We start from the raw sequence: 19,790 nt of genomic DNA, 5'->3' as shown, positions 1-19,790 counted from the left end.
GAAGGTGACGCGATGTTTGAGTTCTGAATGGAGAATGACTGAGGAGAGATGAGTTTTCATTAACTTTAACTTAACGACTTCAATATTATTTTTTACCTCACATTATGCTATCGAATGACTTTAGAAGTCTTGGAATATAGTGCACGAAAACTTTATGGTGCTTTACAATGTTTTTTATGCCTTTAGTGGGGCTTAACAATAACACAATAGTATGCACAATATCGGACGGACCTCACTGAGAAGCTGCAGCCGTGGCGGGAGGATTTTTGGTGTGGCGGCCCACCACGGCTGAATGAATGTAGCGGAAACACTGAGCATGTATGTAAAAGTTTGTAGTTTTGAGATAATAACATTTATGCGTGGTTTGTGAAAATGACCAAAAAAAAAGTCACTGAAATAATGTCATGAAAGACAAACTAATTATTTTGTCGCAAGGCTTTTGAAAATTGTATCACGTAGCCTAGAATATTTGCTCCAAAACTATGTGAAAATCATCCTGAATACTCATTCAGATAAGACAATATATTGATTTAAAATTTGTATGACATGTTTTGTGTAAGAAAGCTTTATGCGAGGAGGCGTTAACCACCATGAATATTGAGTGTTTCACACCTGAGAAAGACAAAGAGCCTCCCATAATGGCCCTATTAGGAGCTCTCAGGCACTATCATTACATTACCTTGCACAAAGAATGAGGAGATTTAAAAAAAAATGGCTTTTTGATTGTTTGAATTTATTTACAACACAACATCATCCAAAGATACACAACAAATGGCAAAAAGCACATTATTTAACACACTGAACTAAAGACAGAGACTTAACCAGTCACACACCTTTCCTTTCCTGAAACATAGTGCATACCTGTCATTTCCAAGGTGTTTGATTTTTCACTTTACCTCCCCATGCTCATGTTGAAGTCAGCAGGACGGGTAGCTACCTAAAAAAAAAATATATATATATATAAAAGCTGTGAGCATGCTGATATCAAGAAGAAACCAGGGCTGCATGATTGTGGGAATACATTTTAGATTTCTGGTGAAAATTCCTTTTTAAAATTTACAAAATACACACACACACACACACACATATATATATATATATATATATATATATATATATATATATATATATATATATATATATATATATACATACATATATATATATATTTGTTGTGCCTTGTAGGCATATACCTGCACTGCAAAAAATGATTTTCTTACTTAGTATTTTTGTTTTGTTTCCAGTCCAAATATCTAAAAATTATTAAATCAAGAAGCATTTACTAGAGAAGTAAAATGACATAAGAAATTCTATTTTGTTTTAAGATAAAAATAAAGTAATTTAAGTAATTTTTGCTTAAAACGAGCAAAATTATCTGCCAATGGGGTAAGCAAAAAAAATCTGAATTCGAATAGAAAACAAGAAAAAAAATCTTAATTCAAATGGAAACCAAGAATTTTTTGCTTACCCCATTGGCAGATAATTTTGCTCGTTTTAAGCAAAAATTACTTAAATTACTTTCTTTTTATCTTAAAACAAAATAGAATTTCTTATGTCATTTTACTTCTCTAGTAAACAATTCTTGGTTTAAGAATTTTTAGATATTTGGACTGGAAACAAAACAAAAATACTAACTAAGAAAGTATTTTTTGCAGCAGGGCTGAATCAAATAATAAGAACAGTATAGCAGGCATAGTTAAAAAGGAACACTTCAGTAACACTACACTAGAGAAAAACATATTGATTATCATATGTTACTTCAAATGTTTACATCGATATGACGTTATGAAATGAGATCCCAGACAGCAAGCCAACATGGAATAAACATTGTTTTTCCATCTGAATCATCATTATGGTTGATGTTGAAATTGCAATGCAAAATAAATGTTGAATCACCATTACCATATCGATGAAAACCTGATGTTATGAATGTTGATGGCAAAAATATTGGAACAACATTGATCTATAGTTATCTTTATAATTGATTAAGCATTGATATTTGGTTTACCGGGCGATCGCTGAATGTGTTGAAAAGTCATTGATTTATAGTTGACCGGGAAACGACGCTGTTGTTGAAGATTCATCGGCATATAGTTGACCGGGAAATATGGTTGAAAATGCATTGATATATAGTTGACCGGGAAATATGATTGAAAATCCATCGATTTTTGGTTGACCGGGAGATCAACACTCAACGTACTGCACGTCTGCACCGGACACAGCTCATTTCTGGACCTTGGCACAAACGTACAGGTAAGCTTGCTTAATGTTCGATATGAATGAATTGTACCAAATCAAATACTGTTAGGTTGATCGTTAACATGATGGTTGATGTAGTAACGTTAACCGACGGAGTGCTGCAGTGCAGTCACTGAAATAGATTTTTGTTTTACCCATGTGTCAAAATCTGCCAAAAGTACTTGATCTCTTCTAGGTTATAAAGTTAGCAAAACCTCATTGGTCCAGTAGGCCTACGTCTATTTTTGTGACAGCTAGCTCAAAATACATGTCTGTACCCATTGCTGCTAGTGTCGTGAAATCTATTAACACAGCACCGCTATTTCTTCTGACCGCCGGAGAACACCGGCGGAACCAACGCTAGCATAGTGCTCTATCTAGCGCTACCCACAGCAGTGACCGCGGCAGGCCAGAATTACACAAAAGACATGGTTTACCTTTACTTTATTCAATGCAGAACTGTCTCGAGTTGTAACGTTAACTGGAAATGTTGATTAGACCATTTAGCAATAGCCTACAAATTCAAAATATGAATAATCCTCGATATCACGATTTTTGATGATCTTCTGCACCTTTTCTGAGCGCGGGGAAGCGCGCGCGCACTGTTAAGTGTGAAGTGGAAGGCACTTCCACTTCCTGCTCAGCTACTGTTCGGACGCTCTTGCTTACTGCTCCGCGCTTTGCTCTATCGCTTTTATATTTTTTATATTTTATCTTCTTTTATCAACTAATTTTAACCTCAGCAAATCAGCACAGTGCTCAAACGCTTGGATTACTACAAAAAAGCTGAATTATTTTATTCGACCAGCCTCCCACTGAAAGCTTACATTCCGGGGAAGAGAAAACACAACTGCATAAGGATAAGAGAAAATGCCTCCTCTGAAATCTACTTGCTGCAGTAACTGCCACAGACTTTTACAAAGGATTGCAGTTCTTGAAACAAAGTTATTTGCGGGACCACCAAACCAGACGGAACACACAACAGAGCTCCGTCATGGACGCCCTCAGCATACAGCAGGTGAGCCCCATGAATCTACTGCTCCTCAGCAGGCCATACTGAGTGTAGAGAAACAAGCCGATCGACTTACAAATCGATGGCACACACAGGGAGCGAGACCCAAAGGCACTCGAGACATCAGATTGTCACGAGTATCACATATTGCCGCAGTAGCATCCTCTACCCCAGATACGGCTCTGACAAGGATTGCAAACACTGGTCTCCTACCACCGCCTATACATCTTGAGAACAGATTTGAAGTATTAATGAATGTAAATGAGGAATCTCCAAACGTGATGAATGTGATCGAACACAGACTGGATAAGCCAGTAGCTAACACTGATGCTAACTTGCGCTCAAGGTCGAGCAGACAGCGGCACTCAGCGCAGAGCACAGCCGAGCACACGACTCTGATAGTAGGAGACTCCATTATCCGAAACACTAGTAGCAGGGATACAACTACGTGCTGCCTTCCACAAGCAACAATTTCTGATGTAAACAGGGAACTTGAGAACATTCTGATGAAACATAAGACTGCAAATCGACTCATCATTCATGTGGGGAAAAATGATATTCATAAAGAGCAGTCAGAACTCCTTAAGAAGGATTTCAATGAACTTCTTGAAACACTTAAAAGACTGAAAGTACAAACATTCATCAGTGGCCCACTCCCAGCAAGAGGAACAAACAGGTTTTCACGGTTGCTTGGGCTTAATACATGGCTCCAAAAAACCTGCAATATAAAAGGAGTGAACTTCATTGACAACTTCAATCTTTTCTGGAGTCAGAGGCAACTGTTCCAACAGGACGGCCTCCACCCAAACAAACTTGGTTCAAGAGTGCTAAAGGACAATATCTACTTCTCCCTCAATCATCCTTCTGCAGTGTGTGCCAATCCACTCAACCTGAATGGCACACACACACCTGGACACAGTATGGATGACCACAGGACTTCACTCCAGCACCTGAATGGACATGCGGTTGACACGTCACACAAGGACAATGATAACACCACTCAGCCACAACGACTTCTGCTCACGGACACAATCTCAGCTGAGCCCTGCCCACAGACAGACTGTGACATACTAGAACTGCTCCAAGATTCAACACCCAAGGACGACTTCCTGGAAAACAGCCAGGGAAACCAGGACAGCATATTACAGCCTCCGATAACACCAGAACAACAGCCCCTCTCACCAGACACGCTATCTCTATCTCCAGCATCTCCACTTCTGTGCTTCTCAGAGAGAATGGAAAAACTGGTCTATGCTGGAACCAAACTATCCCACTCTTTTGCAAGCCCTCAGATATCAACCAAAAAACGGCAGGCCCCAAAACCACCAAAGCCTGCGGGCCCCGCTCACCCTCCCCCTCCTCCTGCAAGAGTTCTTCGGGCTCTGCCACAACGACAGGGCTCACACCCTCCTCCTCCGGCTCGAGGTGAACCAAAAACAACTGATACCAGCTCTCATTGATATGTGCCGGGTCCCCGCTATGATAACAGTAACTTTCTCAAATGTTTACAGAACAAGCGGGAACCCTGTGTGCCTGTATCTTTCTCTATTGCTGTTCGATTACATGATAGAAAGTCTAAGGCCTTCAAAAGCCGTACAGCAAAACCATCTAATCTGGTGCCTATTACACGCCAAACTAAGACTGCTGTGCGGACAAAAAGTAAGACTGTAAAGTTAGCACTCTTAAACATCTGCTCACTTAAAAATAAATCACTTCTAGTCAATGACTTAATAACCACATACAACCTGGATTTTATGTTTCTAAATGAAACTTGGCTAGAAGACAACTGCAGTGCAACTGTCCTCAATGAAACATCCCCTCCTAACTTCACTTTTATGAGTGTCTGCAGAACGGGTAGGAGAGGTGGGGGAGTAGCTGCTCTTTTTAAAGATGTCTATCCATGTAAGCAAATATCATTTGGTAATTACCCGTCTTTTGAATATCTGGGTATTGTGTTAAAAGGTGCTCCACGCATTTTACTAATCATTGTTTACAGGCCTCCAAAATACTCTTCAGCCTTTGCTGAGGATTTTACAGAACTGTTATCAACCATTTCCTCAGAGTTTGACTGTTTTGCTATTGCCGGAGATTTCAACATCCACATAGACAATGCAGAAAACAATATGGCAAAAGAAATCAAAACTGTTTTAAAAACTTTTGATCTGACTCAGCATGTACATGGACCGACACACAATCGTGGACACACTCTAGATTTACTTATCAGTAAGGGTCTAAACATTTCATCGATTGTTATTAAGGATGTAGCACTGTCTGATCATTTCTGTATTTTCTTTGATATATTGATCTCTCCTGCCATTGAAGCTAGATCTGTGCCTGTCAAGAAGAGATGCTTAAATGAGAACACTAGTGTACTATTTATGAAGGCTATATCTTTAACACCAAGCATATCTGCTGACTCTGTTGATTTTCTCCTTGATTCTTTTAACTCAAAAGTTAAAATTGTAATTGATGATATTGCTCCTGTGAAGGTCAGGAAGAGTGGTAGACAAAAGGCACCATGGAGAAACTCAACAGCAGTGCAAAATATGAAAAGACAATGCAGAAAAGCAGAGCGCATGTGGCGGAAGACAAAACTTGTAGTCCATTATAACATCTACAAAGACACCATCCATGCTTTCAATATGGAACTAGGCAAAGCTAGACAGACTTTCTTCTCAAATATTATTAACAGCAACTTAAACAACACACGCACTCTTTTTGCTACTGTTGAGAGATTAACGAACCCCCCGAGCCAGATTCCCAGTGAAATGCTCTCAGACAGCAAGTGCAGTGAGTTCGCTTCTTTCTTATCTGAGAAAATCAATAATATCAGAAAGGTGATCAGCACATCCTTGAGTTGCACTGGGGTCAGACAGATCAGACCACAACCTGAGAAAGTAGTTACTATGTCTGATTTCAAAGAAATTGATGGCAAAATTTTGGAAGAAACCGTACAGCACCTTAAAACATCAACCTGCGCCCTTGACGCTCTTCCCACATCTTTCTTCAAAAGTGTGTTAAACAGCTTAGAAGCAGATCTCCTAGAAGTGGTAAATGCCTCACTTCTCTCTGGAAGTTTTCCAAACTCCCTGAAAACTGCAGTTGTCAAACCCCTCCTAAAAAAGAGTAATCTTGATAAGACTATATTAAGCAATTATAGACCGATCTCAAATCTTCCTTTCATTGGCAAGATCATTGAAAAAGTTGTTTTCAATCAGCTGAACAAATTCTTAAGCTCGAATGGATACTTTGACAATTTTCAATCTGGTTTCCGATCGCATCACAGCACAGAGACAGCGCTCATAAAGATAATTAACGATATTCGCTTAAATACTGATACAGGCAAATTATCAGTGTTGGTACTGCTCGACCTCAGTGCTGCATTTGACACTGTTGATCACAACATACTTCTTGACAGGCTGGAAAACTGGGTGGGTCTTTCTGGGATAGTCCTAAAATGGTTCAGGTCATACTTAGAAGCGAGAGGTTATTATGTGAGTATAGGAGACCATAAGTCTGAGTGGACATCCATGACATGCGGAGTTCCTCAAGGCTCAATTCTTGCGCCACTCCTATTCAACCTGTACATGCTTCCAATGAGCCAAATAATGAGAAAGAACCAAATCTCTTACCACAGCTATGCAGACGACACACAGATCTATTTAGCCCTATCGCCAAACGATTACAGCCCCATTGACTCCCTGTTCCAATGCATTGATGAAGTAAACAGCTGGATGTGCCAAAACTTTCTTCAGTTAAACAAAGACAAAACTGAAGTCATTGCGTTTGGAAACAAAGATGAAGTTCTCAAGGTGAACGCATACCTTCACTCTAGAGGTCAAACAACTAAAAATCAAGTCAGGAATCTTGGTGTGTCTCTAGAGTCAGACCTTAGCTTTAGTAGTCATGTCAAAGCAATAACTAAATCGGCATACTATCATCTAAAAAATATTGCAAGAATTAGATGCTTTGTTTCCAGTCAGGACTTAGAGAAAATTGTGCATGCTTTCATCACCAGCAGGGTGGATTATTGTAATGGACTCCTCACTGGCCTTCCCAAAAAGACCATAAGACAGTTGCAGCTCGTACAGAACGCTGCCGCCAGGATCCTGAGCAGAACCAGAAAATATGAACATATCACACCAGTCCTCAGGTCTTTACACTGGCTCCCAGTCACATTTAGGATTGATTTTAAAGTATTATTACTGGTATATAAATCATTTAATGGCCTAGGACCTCAATACATTGCAGATATGCTCACTGAATATAAACCCAACAGATCACTGAGATCATTAGGATCACATCAACTAGAAATACCAAGGGTTCACTCAAAGCAAGGAGAGTCCGCTTTTAGCTATTATGCCAGCCGCAGCTGGAACCAGCTTCCAGAAGAGATCAGGTGTGCTCCTACAGTAGCCACATTCAAATCCAGACTCAAAACACTTCTGTTTAACATTGCATTTACTGAATGAGCACTGTGCCACTGTTCGTCCGACTGTTTGCACTGTATTTTATTTTATTTTATTTTTATTTTTTTTACTCTAAACTGTTTTAATTATTCTTATTTCTTTTGATTATTTTAATTTCTTCTATGTAAAGCACTTTGAATTACCATTGTGTATGAAATGTGCTATATAAATAAACTTGCCTTGCCTTGCCTTGCCTTGTTATTATACAGCGCCTGACAACCTGGCGTCAAGGGGGGCTTAGCCCCACATACTTCATTTAGAAACAATTAAAATGCCTTGTTAATTTTAAAGACATAGCCTTATTATTAGCCTGTTTTTGCGGTGAGATTTATGCATATTCCTCCATGCACCCAGTAGCCTAACGTTATAGGCGAGACACGGCAGGCAAAAACATAGTTTTTTTTCACTGGTCAATTTTGAGATTTTGGGATATTTGTCTTCAATAACATGTCTCCTTTCAGACTTGTGGTGAAAAAAAGTCCAAAATACACATTTAGGTCTTTATTTTACTGCACTGTGTCTATTTGCGTCTGTAGATTTCTCAGAAATTCAACAAAAGTTGGCATTCTTAATCAACGCGCTGCTCCGCGATCTCTGTCTTCTTCCTTTAATCACACCGTTAGCGCTCTCTCTCCTGTACAATGCTGTCAGATCCAAATATGGTCATTTCCTTTTAATCAGCAACTAATCGTGAACGTATAATGGACATTTAACCCTAAAAGCGAAATCTCGTTGGCTGATGTCAATGTCTGACAACGTGATTGGTTCAGATGCATCACGTGACGCGCTCTGGCATTCAGATGTGTGTTTTTGACATAGACAGTATGGTTTTTGACTGTTTTTCTGCTCAGTTGAAGGCCATAAATGCTGTGTTTATAAGTTTTGATGTGATTTAGGTGGTTTGTATTGTTGTTGCTAATGATTTGATAAAATATTGTGTCAGTAAATAGTTGTTTCCACTAAAAAAGTATGATTTTTTACATTACAAATCTTTAAATGCCTTGATTGAACAAATCATTGACTAAATCACAGTAACATACTTTTACTTGTATTCTAGATGCCTTGACTCAACGTCTTACAACGGCAAACAACTATGACTTTGCTCAAGCTGTCCAGAAGTGGCTGCGCTACGCCCCAGACCGAGCGGGAGGAGCTGGAAGACAGACGCAGCAGGAGTAGCACGTAAAAAAAAATGAAATAATACAATAAAATTGTTTTAATTTTTAAAGAATGCGTGGGGTGTCATTTGTGCTAGTCTAGGTTATAGCCTAAAGGTATAGTTTCTATTTTCTGTATTTTGCTAGCCCATCCTGGCTGTCGATAAAGCAGGATTATAGCCTAATAATAATGTTTTTAATATTATATTAAAATTACAGACCTTCAGATTAAACCTGTGGTGTACTAAAACACCATTGAAGTTTGGTTGATATGCTGGGATTTCAACATTGTTTTAATATCCATTGTAATCGAAATACCATTGAAATTCTGTTGATCTCTAGGTATAATTTAAACGTTGTTTCAATGATAATAGAGGGTGCAACATGATGAAGAATCAACATCAGAGTTCGACGTTGATTCAATGACTTTATCGTTGACAGCGGGATGTTGATTTAACATCGTTTCAATTACTATTTGCTATCTGGGATGTAAAATCATGGTTTGCTTTTCAAACGCACGTCGCGCGACTGCGTTTTCAAACTCTCACAGCGCGTGCAGGGGACATTCACTGAAGCATCGAGCAACAGTTCAATGGCAATGTGAAGTTTATGCAACAATAACACTAACTAATATAATTCAGGATTATTTCTTACCTTAAAATCGTTCTTGTCTTCAAATCGCGATCTTCTTCTTCAGATGTAAACCCAATAATCTCACAGCATGTCTTCCAAACTCGACGACTGAAGAGGACTGATAAAGTTTGCCGCTTTGTTGTTGAGGTAATGGGGGCGTTCGCGCGACACATGGACGATTTGCATCTCTATAGAGCTGGTAAGTCCCGCCCCCTCCGTAAAACCCCGCTGGACCTCAAAGTTGAAAAACCGTCAATACAAGTGAATGGGAGAAAATTATTATTTTCTGGTCCCGTTTAAATTGTGCCATGAATGTGAACATATGTTGTCTGTGAATTTTTTATATAATCTTTCATGTTACAAGTTTGACAGTATATGGTATGATTCGTCGGCTAGCAGTTGTGGAAAAGACATAACGAGAAAGACTACATGTCGCCTATGTGACGTCACCACATAAAGTTGACTTACCCGTGGTTTTCGCCAACCTCAACGATTTTGTCCTCTCCCTGAAAGAAGGCGGTGAAGTGCACCAAAGACACAGCCATGTCTAGCGGGATCCGTGAGCTAGAGCCGTGTGCTAGTGGTGTTGACGTTTCAAACGCGCCGAAAGCAGCGCCGAGTTGTAGTCCACAAAGTGCTCTCACACAAAGTCTACCCGTATCAAACTTCTACCCGCTAAATTGTAGCATTTTTCACACGAAAGATTATATAAAAAATTCACAGTCAACATATGTTCAAATTCATGGCACAATTCAAACGGGACCAGAAAATAATAATTTTTTCCCATTCACTTGCATTGACGGTTTTTCAACTTTGAGGTCCAGCGGGGTTAGCGGAGGGGGCGGGACTTACCAGCTCTATATGTTTTGCGCGTGTGGGTGTGGTCACATTAAAACTAATGAGGAAGGGTTAGAGAAACTGAATATCTTGTTGGTTTTATACAAATTACTTAAACAGAGAATATTTGTTTTCGTTTTGAATCAGATAATTTAAAACTACACACTTAAATTATTATAAATATATAGAGCTCACAAATGTGTGACAAGTATTCGCTGAGTTTTTTAAATGTTTAGAGACGTGCTCAAGAAAAAAAAGTTCACGAGACGGAGAGGCAGAAAGCACACCCTGTTTAATTTCTTTATTTTACAAAAGCACAACGTTTTGTTTTGATTGTAAGCGGACACATACAAAAGTAGACATCTCACAGATTCTTTTTTCATTTTTATTAAGTCTGTATGACCACAAATGACGGAGTATTTTAAGTTTATTCAGCTGCTATGTGAAAAAAAACGCGCAAATCACGCCGGCGTGATTGCCGACCCCAGGGGGTTAATAACGCGTTTAACGGACAGCCCTACTTAGAAGCCATGTTGCAAAAAAACGCTGACCTACCACCCCCTACTCTCTTCAGCTGATACTGTTCATCAGACGACCAAATTCGTTTCTACACCAAATTCCCATCCGAGAGGGTTTTTACTATTTTTTGGGAGTCGATTGCACCATCTGCACTTAGACTGGTGTACTGGACCAAAGCAAAGAGGGCAGGTGAGGAAGGCTGCCAAGATCCTAGCCCACCACGCATCATGCCATTAATAGATGAGTTCTTGATGTACTCCATGCGGGTTGCTGTTGGCATGAAGGAGCAGCTCATTGCTGACATGTTTAATGTGAGCATTGCCAGGGTCAGCAGGGTTACCATCACCTGGGCCAATTATCTTTTTATGATGCTGAGCTCACTTCCCATCTGGATAAACAGGGAAAAGGTTAAGTCCACTATGCCCCTGAAATTCCAGCAGCACTGTCCCAATGTCAGAGTGATACTGGACTGCACAGAAATTGCCCTGGAGACAGCCTCATCCCTGACCTTACAGTCAGAAACATTTTCAAGCTACAAAAACAGGACGACATTGAAAGGCCTGATTGGAGTTGCGCCCAATGGTTTGGTGACATTTGTCTCACCCCTGTACACTAGGTGCATCTCAGATAAGGAGATCACCAGAATCAGTGGAGTCCTTCCCTTACTGGAGCCAGGAGACGAGATAATGGCGGACAAAGGGTTCCTCATTCAAGATCTCTTTGCTGACGTTTGAGCTAAGCTCATTATTCCACCTTTTAAGCGTACAGCTCAATTCAGCAAAGAGGAAACGGAACAAACCCAAGCCATTGTCCGCCTCAGAATTATAGTGGAGAGAGCGATCGGTAGGGTGAAGTCCTTTCACATCTGGGACTCTCCTGTGCCGCTCACACTGATTGGCAGTGTGAATCAGATCTGGCTTAACTGCTGTGTTTTAGCAAACTATCAAGGACCTTTTTGTTTTGAAGAGTGAATGAATTCATATTTGTATGTAAATAGTATGTAAATAATTTTCTTAAACATCAAATTAAATATAATTGTTATATTCTTAATATTTGTCTGTTGAAATGTGACTGATTTCACTAAAACATTAAATAAACAAAAACACTTTTGGTCAAAATGATGCATCCTTTAATTTTTTGGTATGTATGTGTAACATCAACTGAAAATAACATTACAGTTTATTAACAGTAAGATAGAAGGCAAAACTGATTGGTAAAGACAAGATAAGTGGAATTCAAGGTATGCATTCATGTATGTGCCATAATAATATACATCTAATTTCTCTTTCATTTCCGCTATGAATGAGTCATCACGCCAAATTCTTTCCACAGTTAAATTTGATAAGGTATCGGTAACAAAGTCACACCATGTCAGTCCTGTGATTGCCAGTTGGCCCTGAACCTGCCAGTAGTACTTATGTGAACGCCTCAGACTGGCATGGCCTTCCTGCACCCTGAGGTGAGCAACCTGAGATGGATCATTTTTTGTGCTGCTCTTCACCTCAACCAGGCCAAAAGGAGGCGACTCTGAAGGGTCATACACCCGACCGTCTGGACTGGCCCCAAGATGTGGTGCATCAGGGTGAATGATGAATCCTGCTGGTAGCACATTAACTCCCATTAGTTCACCATAGTTTGCCAGCACTTCAGGCTCCACCAGCAGACCACGCTTCATCGCAGCTGTTTACTTTGTGGAGCCTCTGATCATCTGAATAGCTGCATACTCTTGCTCTTCACGACACGCCTTACTACAACAAGCATCCCAAAAACGACTGGCAGTCAGCCTTGGTCGCCGTAGCTGTGTCCACGCAGGACATTTGGACTGCTGCTGAGTTTCTTTTGCTATCTCGCTGGACAGCTGCGGTGACACTCCAAGAGACTGGAGATGCATTAACTGATGTAAGGTTGGGACTAAATGCAACCTAGGAAAAGTGTGCTGCATCAGAGGAAGGGATGGAAATTCTGGAGCCATGTGGTGTAGGATGAGGTCACTGGACTTTATGGGTGGACAGTGGTAGGACATGGGGGATCCACGAGGGACAGGCCCAAATTTAGATGGCGTCAGCTCCATCTCAGAAACCCCATCCAATACAACAGCCATGAGAGGCTGGGGCTGCACCTGGCTTAATTTGCTTCCAGATGCCATCATATATGGATCTGGCAGTGGTCCTAGACAAAAGAGCTACACAAGATTATTGGTCACACAAAAGAAAAGTTAGACATGAGTGCTTAACTACATTTAGATTTTATTTATTGTATCTGCGGTAACCATAATGATGTTAGTCATAACATTTAAAAAAAACTTAACTTGCTCTCACAAAGCAACAATCAAACAGTTAACAAATTAATCACCTGTATATGCCTTGTACAATGTGGACCTCAGACCATTCTGACCCACTGTTTTGGGCTTTTGCACAACCAGCTCACTAACAGGTTCAGGATGGATTCCCTTAAAAGTAAAAGACAAAAAGCAGTTACAGTCTGTAGTAGGGCTGCACGATATTAAAGAAAAATGTGATATTGTCACGGGGGCACACAGGAAAATAGGTAGATCCAAAAGCAGTATGATGGTAATTATTTATTAAAGCGTAATCCAATTCGTCGTCATCCAGGCAAGGTTCAAAATCCATGTTAGCAATCCAAAATACAAAACAACAATAAACAAAACAAGAACAGACTAGAAACAGACCTCAGAAGTGTGGTGACAATATATGACGACTCCGTGACATGGACTGAAACAGACAGGGTATTTATACACAGAACCAAACAATGTAATGTGAAACAGCTGCATGCAATGATGAGTGATGAGAACAGACAAAGGATTGTGGGAAATGCAGTTCCAGAATGAATGGTGACAGTAAGGGAGAGAGACCTCTAGTGGACACTCTCCGGATCGGCAGACGTGACGCGGACACTCTCCGGATCGGCAGACGTGACGCGGACACTCTCCGGATCGGCAGACGTGACGCGGACACTCTCCGGATCGGCAGACGTCTCCGGATCGGCAGACGTGACGCGGACACTTTCCGGATCGGCAGACGTCTCCGGATCGGCAGACGTGACGCGGACACTCTCCGGATCGGCAGACGTGACGCGGACACTCTCGACACTCTCCGGATCGGCAGACGTGACGCGGACACTCTCGACACTCTCCGGATCGGCAGACGTGACGCGGACACTCTCGACACTCTCCGGATCGGCAGACGTGACGCGGACACTCTCGACACTCTCCGGATCGGCAGACGTGACGCGGACACTCTCGACACTCTCCGGATCGGCAGACGTGACGTGGACACTCTCTGGAACGGCAGACATGACGTGGACACTCTCTGGATCGGCAGACGTCCTGTGCCTCCTCCACGCATGCAGTACCGCCACTGCATAAAAGAGGAAGACTGCCTTCTTGGCCATGGCAGGACTGATGGTGGGCGGCTCTGAGAAGATCTCAGGGATGACAGCGGGCAGCACGGGGACGATCTCCGGGATGACAGCGGGCAGCACGGGGACGATCTCCGGGATGACAGCGGGCTGCACGGGGATGATCTCCGGGATGACAGCGGGCTGCACGGGGACAACCTCCGGGACCACCGCGGGCTGCACGAGTACGGCCACCGGGATGACAACGGGCTGCACGGTGACGGCCACCGGGATGACAACGGGCTGCACGGGGACGGCCACCGGGATGGCCTCTGGTTCACTGGGGAGGCAGGAAGTCTTCCTCCTCCTCCTTCGTGTCCGCGAGCGACTGGGTGCTGCTCTCTCCTCGGAATTAACCGGGAGCGCAGCACTCTTCTCCCTGAAACGAGCACACAACGCAAAACACTCATCTAAAGTCATGCGTGGCTCTTCCTCTTTGGCGCGAGGATTCCCATTCCGCTGTCTCCTCTCCCTCTTCGTGATTAAGAAAAAGTCACGAAGACTCATACCGCTGGATCTATAAGGTGACGGAGTCGTTCTGTCACGGGGGCACACAGGAAAATAGGTAGATCCAAAAGCAGTATGATGGTAATTATTTATTAAAGCGTAATCCAATTCGTCGTCATCCAGGCAAGGTTCAAAATCCATGTTAGCAATCCAAAATACAAAACAACAATAAACAAAACAAGAACAGACTAGAAACAGACCTCAGAAGTGTGGTGACAATATATGACGACTCCATGACATGGACTGAAACAGACAGGGTATTTATACACAGAACCAAACAATGTAATGTGAAACAGCTGCGTGCAATGATGAGTGATGAGAACAGACAAAGGATTGTGGGAAATGCAGTTCCAGAATGAATGGTGACAGTAAGGGAGAGAGACCTCTAGTGGACACCCGGGGAACACAAACCAGACACTGTGACAGATATGCGATAACTCATTAAATAATGCAATATTCAATGTGATACGATAATGTTTAAAGTGTGTAAAATAAACTTAAATTATCTTTAAAATTAACCTAATTAGTGTTTCACATTCTTTTTATGGCAAGAAAACATCCCTACAGCTTCTGCAAGTGAACAGCAGTGTTTTACAGTAGCATAAGTAGTAAGTGTTATTTTAACATCAGTGTAAACAACTGGGTTTAGGGTTTCATGAAGGCCTACATTAGGTTTATTTAACAAAAGAAACTGAATAATCAAATGTAAAAATAAAACGTTGCTAGTTTTCACAGTATGAATTAAATATACATTATACTGATTCCTATTAAAGCTACAAAAGTTATTCAGCCAAGAGCATCGGTTCTTAAATCATTATGGCATGTTTATCACAAACCCACCTGTGTTCTAGGTCTGTGCCATCTTTGCAAGCCACTTGTGCAGGCTAGAGGGGGTGGAACAGCCTGCAGACCCAGCTGTGAATAATGTGCGGTCTGGTACAGGATGGCAACAATGTGATTGCAGAATCCTTTACCAGCTGCACAACTGCAAGTGAAAGCTTTCAGGTTGGCACTTTCTGCCTCCAGTGATATCTAGACACAATAACAAATTAAATAGGTTACACTGAAGTCATACTTACACTGTTACATCAATGTTCATAATAACATGACACTATAACTTTCAGTAAAGAAATAATAAGTGAAGAAAGTGCTGCAACCGCAGCAAGAAGAGTGAACACGCATGAACCGGCAACTTTTTGAACTTTTGCCAACCGGCATTCTGTCTATAGTCAAACCTCCAGTTTGTGAGGCTCCTCGCTCTTCCTCATTGACCTGAAGCATCTACCTCTCACTACAACCTGTCCCTGGAGTATATTTGATACTATAACCGCATGCAAGAAAATATTAAGTGTTATCTCACATAGAAATACACAACTTTACTTCGTAACGTTAAGTCAGAACACAATGTCAATAACATTTACCTAGTAAGTTACAGCTTCACCAAATTACTGGTTGTTATGTTATCTCATACCTTCTCACTTAAACATACACACGACATATTCACTGCGATGTGTTATACCTTGTTATATTACAAATTCAGAGATTTACCATTACTTACTTTACAGGTAACGTTAACAGAGTTATAACCGGTGATATGGTTAAAGCTAACTATAGCAATTTCTTGTTTTCTTACCTTGGTAATTGTGGATAAACTCTTCGTGGAAGAATTTATATCCCTTGTCCAGTTTGTTCCCTTTAGTGGACGAATGTATCTCCACACTCCACACCACATCGGCGCTGGTGAACTTTGGAAGACAAGTCAGGCTAGTCGAAAACACTCTACCGTTAGCTGCCATTTCTCCGTCAACAAAGCTTACACCGGAACTGGGTTTACGCTTCCTTGACGTATTTCCGTTTTTTGCGTAAATGGTCTATACTACAGATATGGTTATGTTAGGTTTTAGCCCTAAAACAGAGGGAAGTTTTTTTATATAATATTGAATATGTAAAATTATAATAACCATTATAAAATTATAACATGTTATAGTGACCTAAATAAAACTACCGAAACAAATGTGTGTAAATTTTTTATATTGCTTATGTTTTATACAGCTAAAAGAGACTGGGGTCAAATTGACCCCAAGGAACACCGATGCTACAAAATGTGTACAGGACATTGAAAAAAATATCAGCAGGTTAATTTTATTTTTACAGAGTTGTCCCCATAAAATTAGGAAAAGTAATTAAATCTGAAGCAAATAAAAACAAATCAATAAAAACGTACTGCTTCCGGCCCGATTTTTGAGTGCTCAACCGATGGATAATCTTCTATCCCAGGAGGCCACGCGAGAGGATACGTCATTATCAAACATCACGGAGATCAGCGACGCGGGGGGTTTCAAATGTGAGTAAACACGGTTAAAATTGCATGTGTTAAACTACTATAGAGTAAACGTTTTAACTGTTGAAGGTGTAAAGGAGTTAGACAGCATAGTATAGTTGTGATTTTGCTGTAAAAACACGTTTTATTATGTATAGCTCTAGCTGACGGGAGCTCCAGTAAGGACACGTAAGTTACGTCTCTAACGTGGATTTACATAAACCATAAACATCTTAAAGACGCTTATTTTAAACGTCTATTTACATCTGACAGGAACATCTTTTATAAGTATTGCAGAAGAGCACATCACAACATGAAATATACATCTGAGTAGTATGTGTGCTATTATGTAGAACAAATCTATAAATTAACTAAACAAACGTTATCTATTTTATTTGTCCATTAGTACTGTTGATAAATTGAGGAAAATGTATGTTGGATAAAAAGTTAAAACAACCTCAACATGTAAATGTATAGTGTTGGGCTAATAAATCACAGAGGTTATGGGAGTCTTGTCTGGATGTTACAGGGACAGATGAACAGATGTGTGTGTATCCAGTGGAGAGTGGCTCATGAAGCTGATGCTGTCATCAAAGGCTTTGAGTATACTACAGAAATGAATAACAACAACTATTTAAATATTAAGTTGTAGTTTATTTTAATTATTGTAATTTCAAACAGCTTTTAGAACACTTTTCTGATTCTTGATTTCTGTGCATTTGCTGCTCAGCTTTTGTGGTGGAGCAGAACCTGCAAGGAAAGATGATGGCGGCATTTGTGGAAAAAAAGCGTTCTTGTCTTCTAAATAATACTGAAATCAAATTACATTGTGCTGTTAAAATGACTGCTTTTGTGTTATGTTTGTGCATTTTTGTAGGATGTGAAATGTCAGCAGACTGGTGTGAGCACTGAGGATGAGGAGCACAGAGCTGAATCCTGGAGATGGTGCCATGTACGAGACTCCATCACTCCACCGGCCCTTATTGCCTCAGATTGTGAAGCAAAACACATCACGCAACAACCTCCGGCACTCCTCACCTCTGGCGGTCGGCTAATTCATCAGAATAAAGCCGCAGAATGGGAACCACTGTGTTGAGATGGCAGTAGATGTGGTTCAGTGCCTGTAGCCTACATACATGATTGTAGTTTGAATAAAGCTTTGTTTCATGTGTTGACTTGTACCGGTATATGCATTTGTGTGATGGTGACTTTCATTCATTCATTTACTCATTTATTAATATTTATCATCGTTGTCAGTAAATAAAATACAATTATTTAATTAATTAAAGCTTTAATTATTTGTTTGAATGAAAATGTATATATGTTCTCAATATACACATCTGGAGTGTATTCATGCATAGCTATGTCATATGACATACATTACATTTTGTTTGTTTTATTGAATTATATCATTTTCAGTAAAAAGTAATTAAGTATTGGTCAGTATTTGTCGTTGTTATTATTGTATAGTTTGGGGTGGGATAGCAATGCAATTCATTCTGGGGTAATATTGATTTTTAATATTAATGATACGTATAAAATCAACAGTTTTCTCCAAAGGCTAATCTAGTGTAGCAGCGCACGCACATATACTCTCTATAACTGTTGTGAAATTCCTGTTTTTATTTTGCACCGGCAGTTATAGGGTTAATGCGGAGAGTTCGCGAAAGGCCGGGTAGAGAGAAACGAGCGAGTGAGTTCGGCTTTTGTGTTAGTGTACAGTCAGTGGTTCTTGCGTTCCGATTATAAATTCAGAAACGGATCCTCCCTGTCTTATCCTTCAATGGCTACAATAGTAAATGTTTGAAAAAAATAAGTTGTTTCGATCATAAATTTACAAGAAAAATAAGGAAGAAAATCATATTCAGCACGGAAAAAAACGGGGGCAAAAATGCATTATAGCCTACTCTCCAAAACTGATTATTTTTTTACACAAAATCCATCCTAATTTCTTTCCTCAAAAAGACTTGAATTACTTGCTTGTACAGGTTGTCTGTGCGTTTCAGTCCCAACAACCTTTTCTATCGCCATCAAAGCTATAATGTGCTGAAAGTCGAGTCTGTCCCGTCGTATTTCTGGCATGTTTTAATTCGCTTTAGTGCTGAGAGTGTCTGCTCGATAGAAGCGGTAACGTTAAACAGGGAAAACACCGCAAAACATGACGATGTGTAACGTTACAGCCGACACAAGCTCTCACACAGATTTTTGAACGATATCAATGAGATCAGCGGGACATTTGCCTTCAAAATCAGTCCTGGCATAACTTTACATTGCAGTCAATTCTGTTTTTACCCGGACAGATCGATAGAGATCCGTGACTCTGCGTAGGCTGAATAAGGGATTTTTTCCGGTAGGTTTGAACCTGCTGGTGGTCGAGGAAGGAAATAAATAAGGGTGTCACGATTTCGATTTTAAATCGAAATCGATCGAAATTAAGTCACAATTTCGATCATCGAATTAAAAAATAAAATCGTCGATGCTGCCACGCCCCCATGTCACGTTCGGTCGGCTTGTCAAGCAGAAAAAAACACGCGTGTTGAAATGCTGCGAGTCAACCTCCTCTGGATGGCGCACACCCGACGAGAAGCGCCGCGTCTATGACAACTCGAGGTATCGCCATATCGCACACACCGGAGGAGAAGCGCCGCGTCTTTGACAACTCGAGGTATCGCCATATCGCA

At 40.7% G+C, this 19,790-nt stretch overlaps 1 protein-coding gene across 1 annotated transcript; it reads right to left on the bottom strand.

Moving 5' to 3' along the window:
• Positions 1 to 11,993: 11,993 nt before the first annotated feature.
• LOC307002797 (uncharacterized protein) lies at positions 11,994 to 18,302 on the bottom strand. The gene is made up of 5 exons (XM_079620720.1): positions 16,423 to 18,302; positions 16,025 to 16,110; positions 15,630 to 15,821; positions 13,218 to 13,314; positions 11,994 to 13,034 (listed from the first exon to the last, which is right to left on the bottom strand). Exons 1-5 carry the CDS (start codon positions 16,583 to 16,585, stop codon positions 12,550 to 12,552), a joined length of 1,023 nt encoding a protein of 340 aa, XP_079476846.1. The 5' UTR covers positions 16,586 to 18,302; the 3' UTR covers positions 11,994 to 12,549.
• Positions 18,303 to 19,790: the final 1,488 nt, after the last annotated feature.

Source organism: Phoxinus phoxinus (assembly GCF_949152265.1).
Source record: "Phoxinus phoxinus genome assembly, chromosome: 8".
In the NCBI taxonomy this organism is placed as follows: Eukaryota; Metazoa; Chordata; class Actinopteri; order Cypriniformes; family Leuciscidae; genus Phoxinus; species Phoxinus phoxinus.
The sequence above is the reverse complement of the archived record's forward strand: the minus strand, read 5'-3'. Positions and strand labels throughout refer to the sequence as shown.

Excerpts from the sequence above, each read along its gene's own strand:
- LOC307002797 (XM_079620720.1), bottom strand. The coding sequence starts at position 16,585 with ATGGCAGCTAACGGTAGAGTGTTTTCGACTAGCCTGACTTGTCTTCCA. Across the intron at positions 15,822-16,024 it reads AGGAGCCTCACAAACTGGAG|ATATCACTGGAGGCAGAAAG; the intron begins GTTTGACTATAG and ends TATTGTGTCTAG. Across the intron at positions 13,315-15,629 it reads GGCACAGACCTAGAACACAG|GGAATCCATCCTGAACCTGT; the intron begins GTGGGTTTGTGA and ends TTTACTTTTAAG.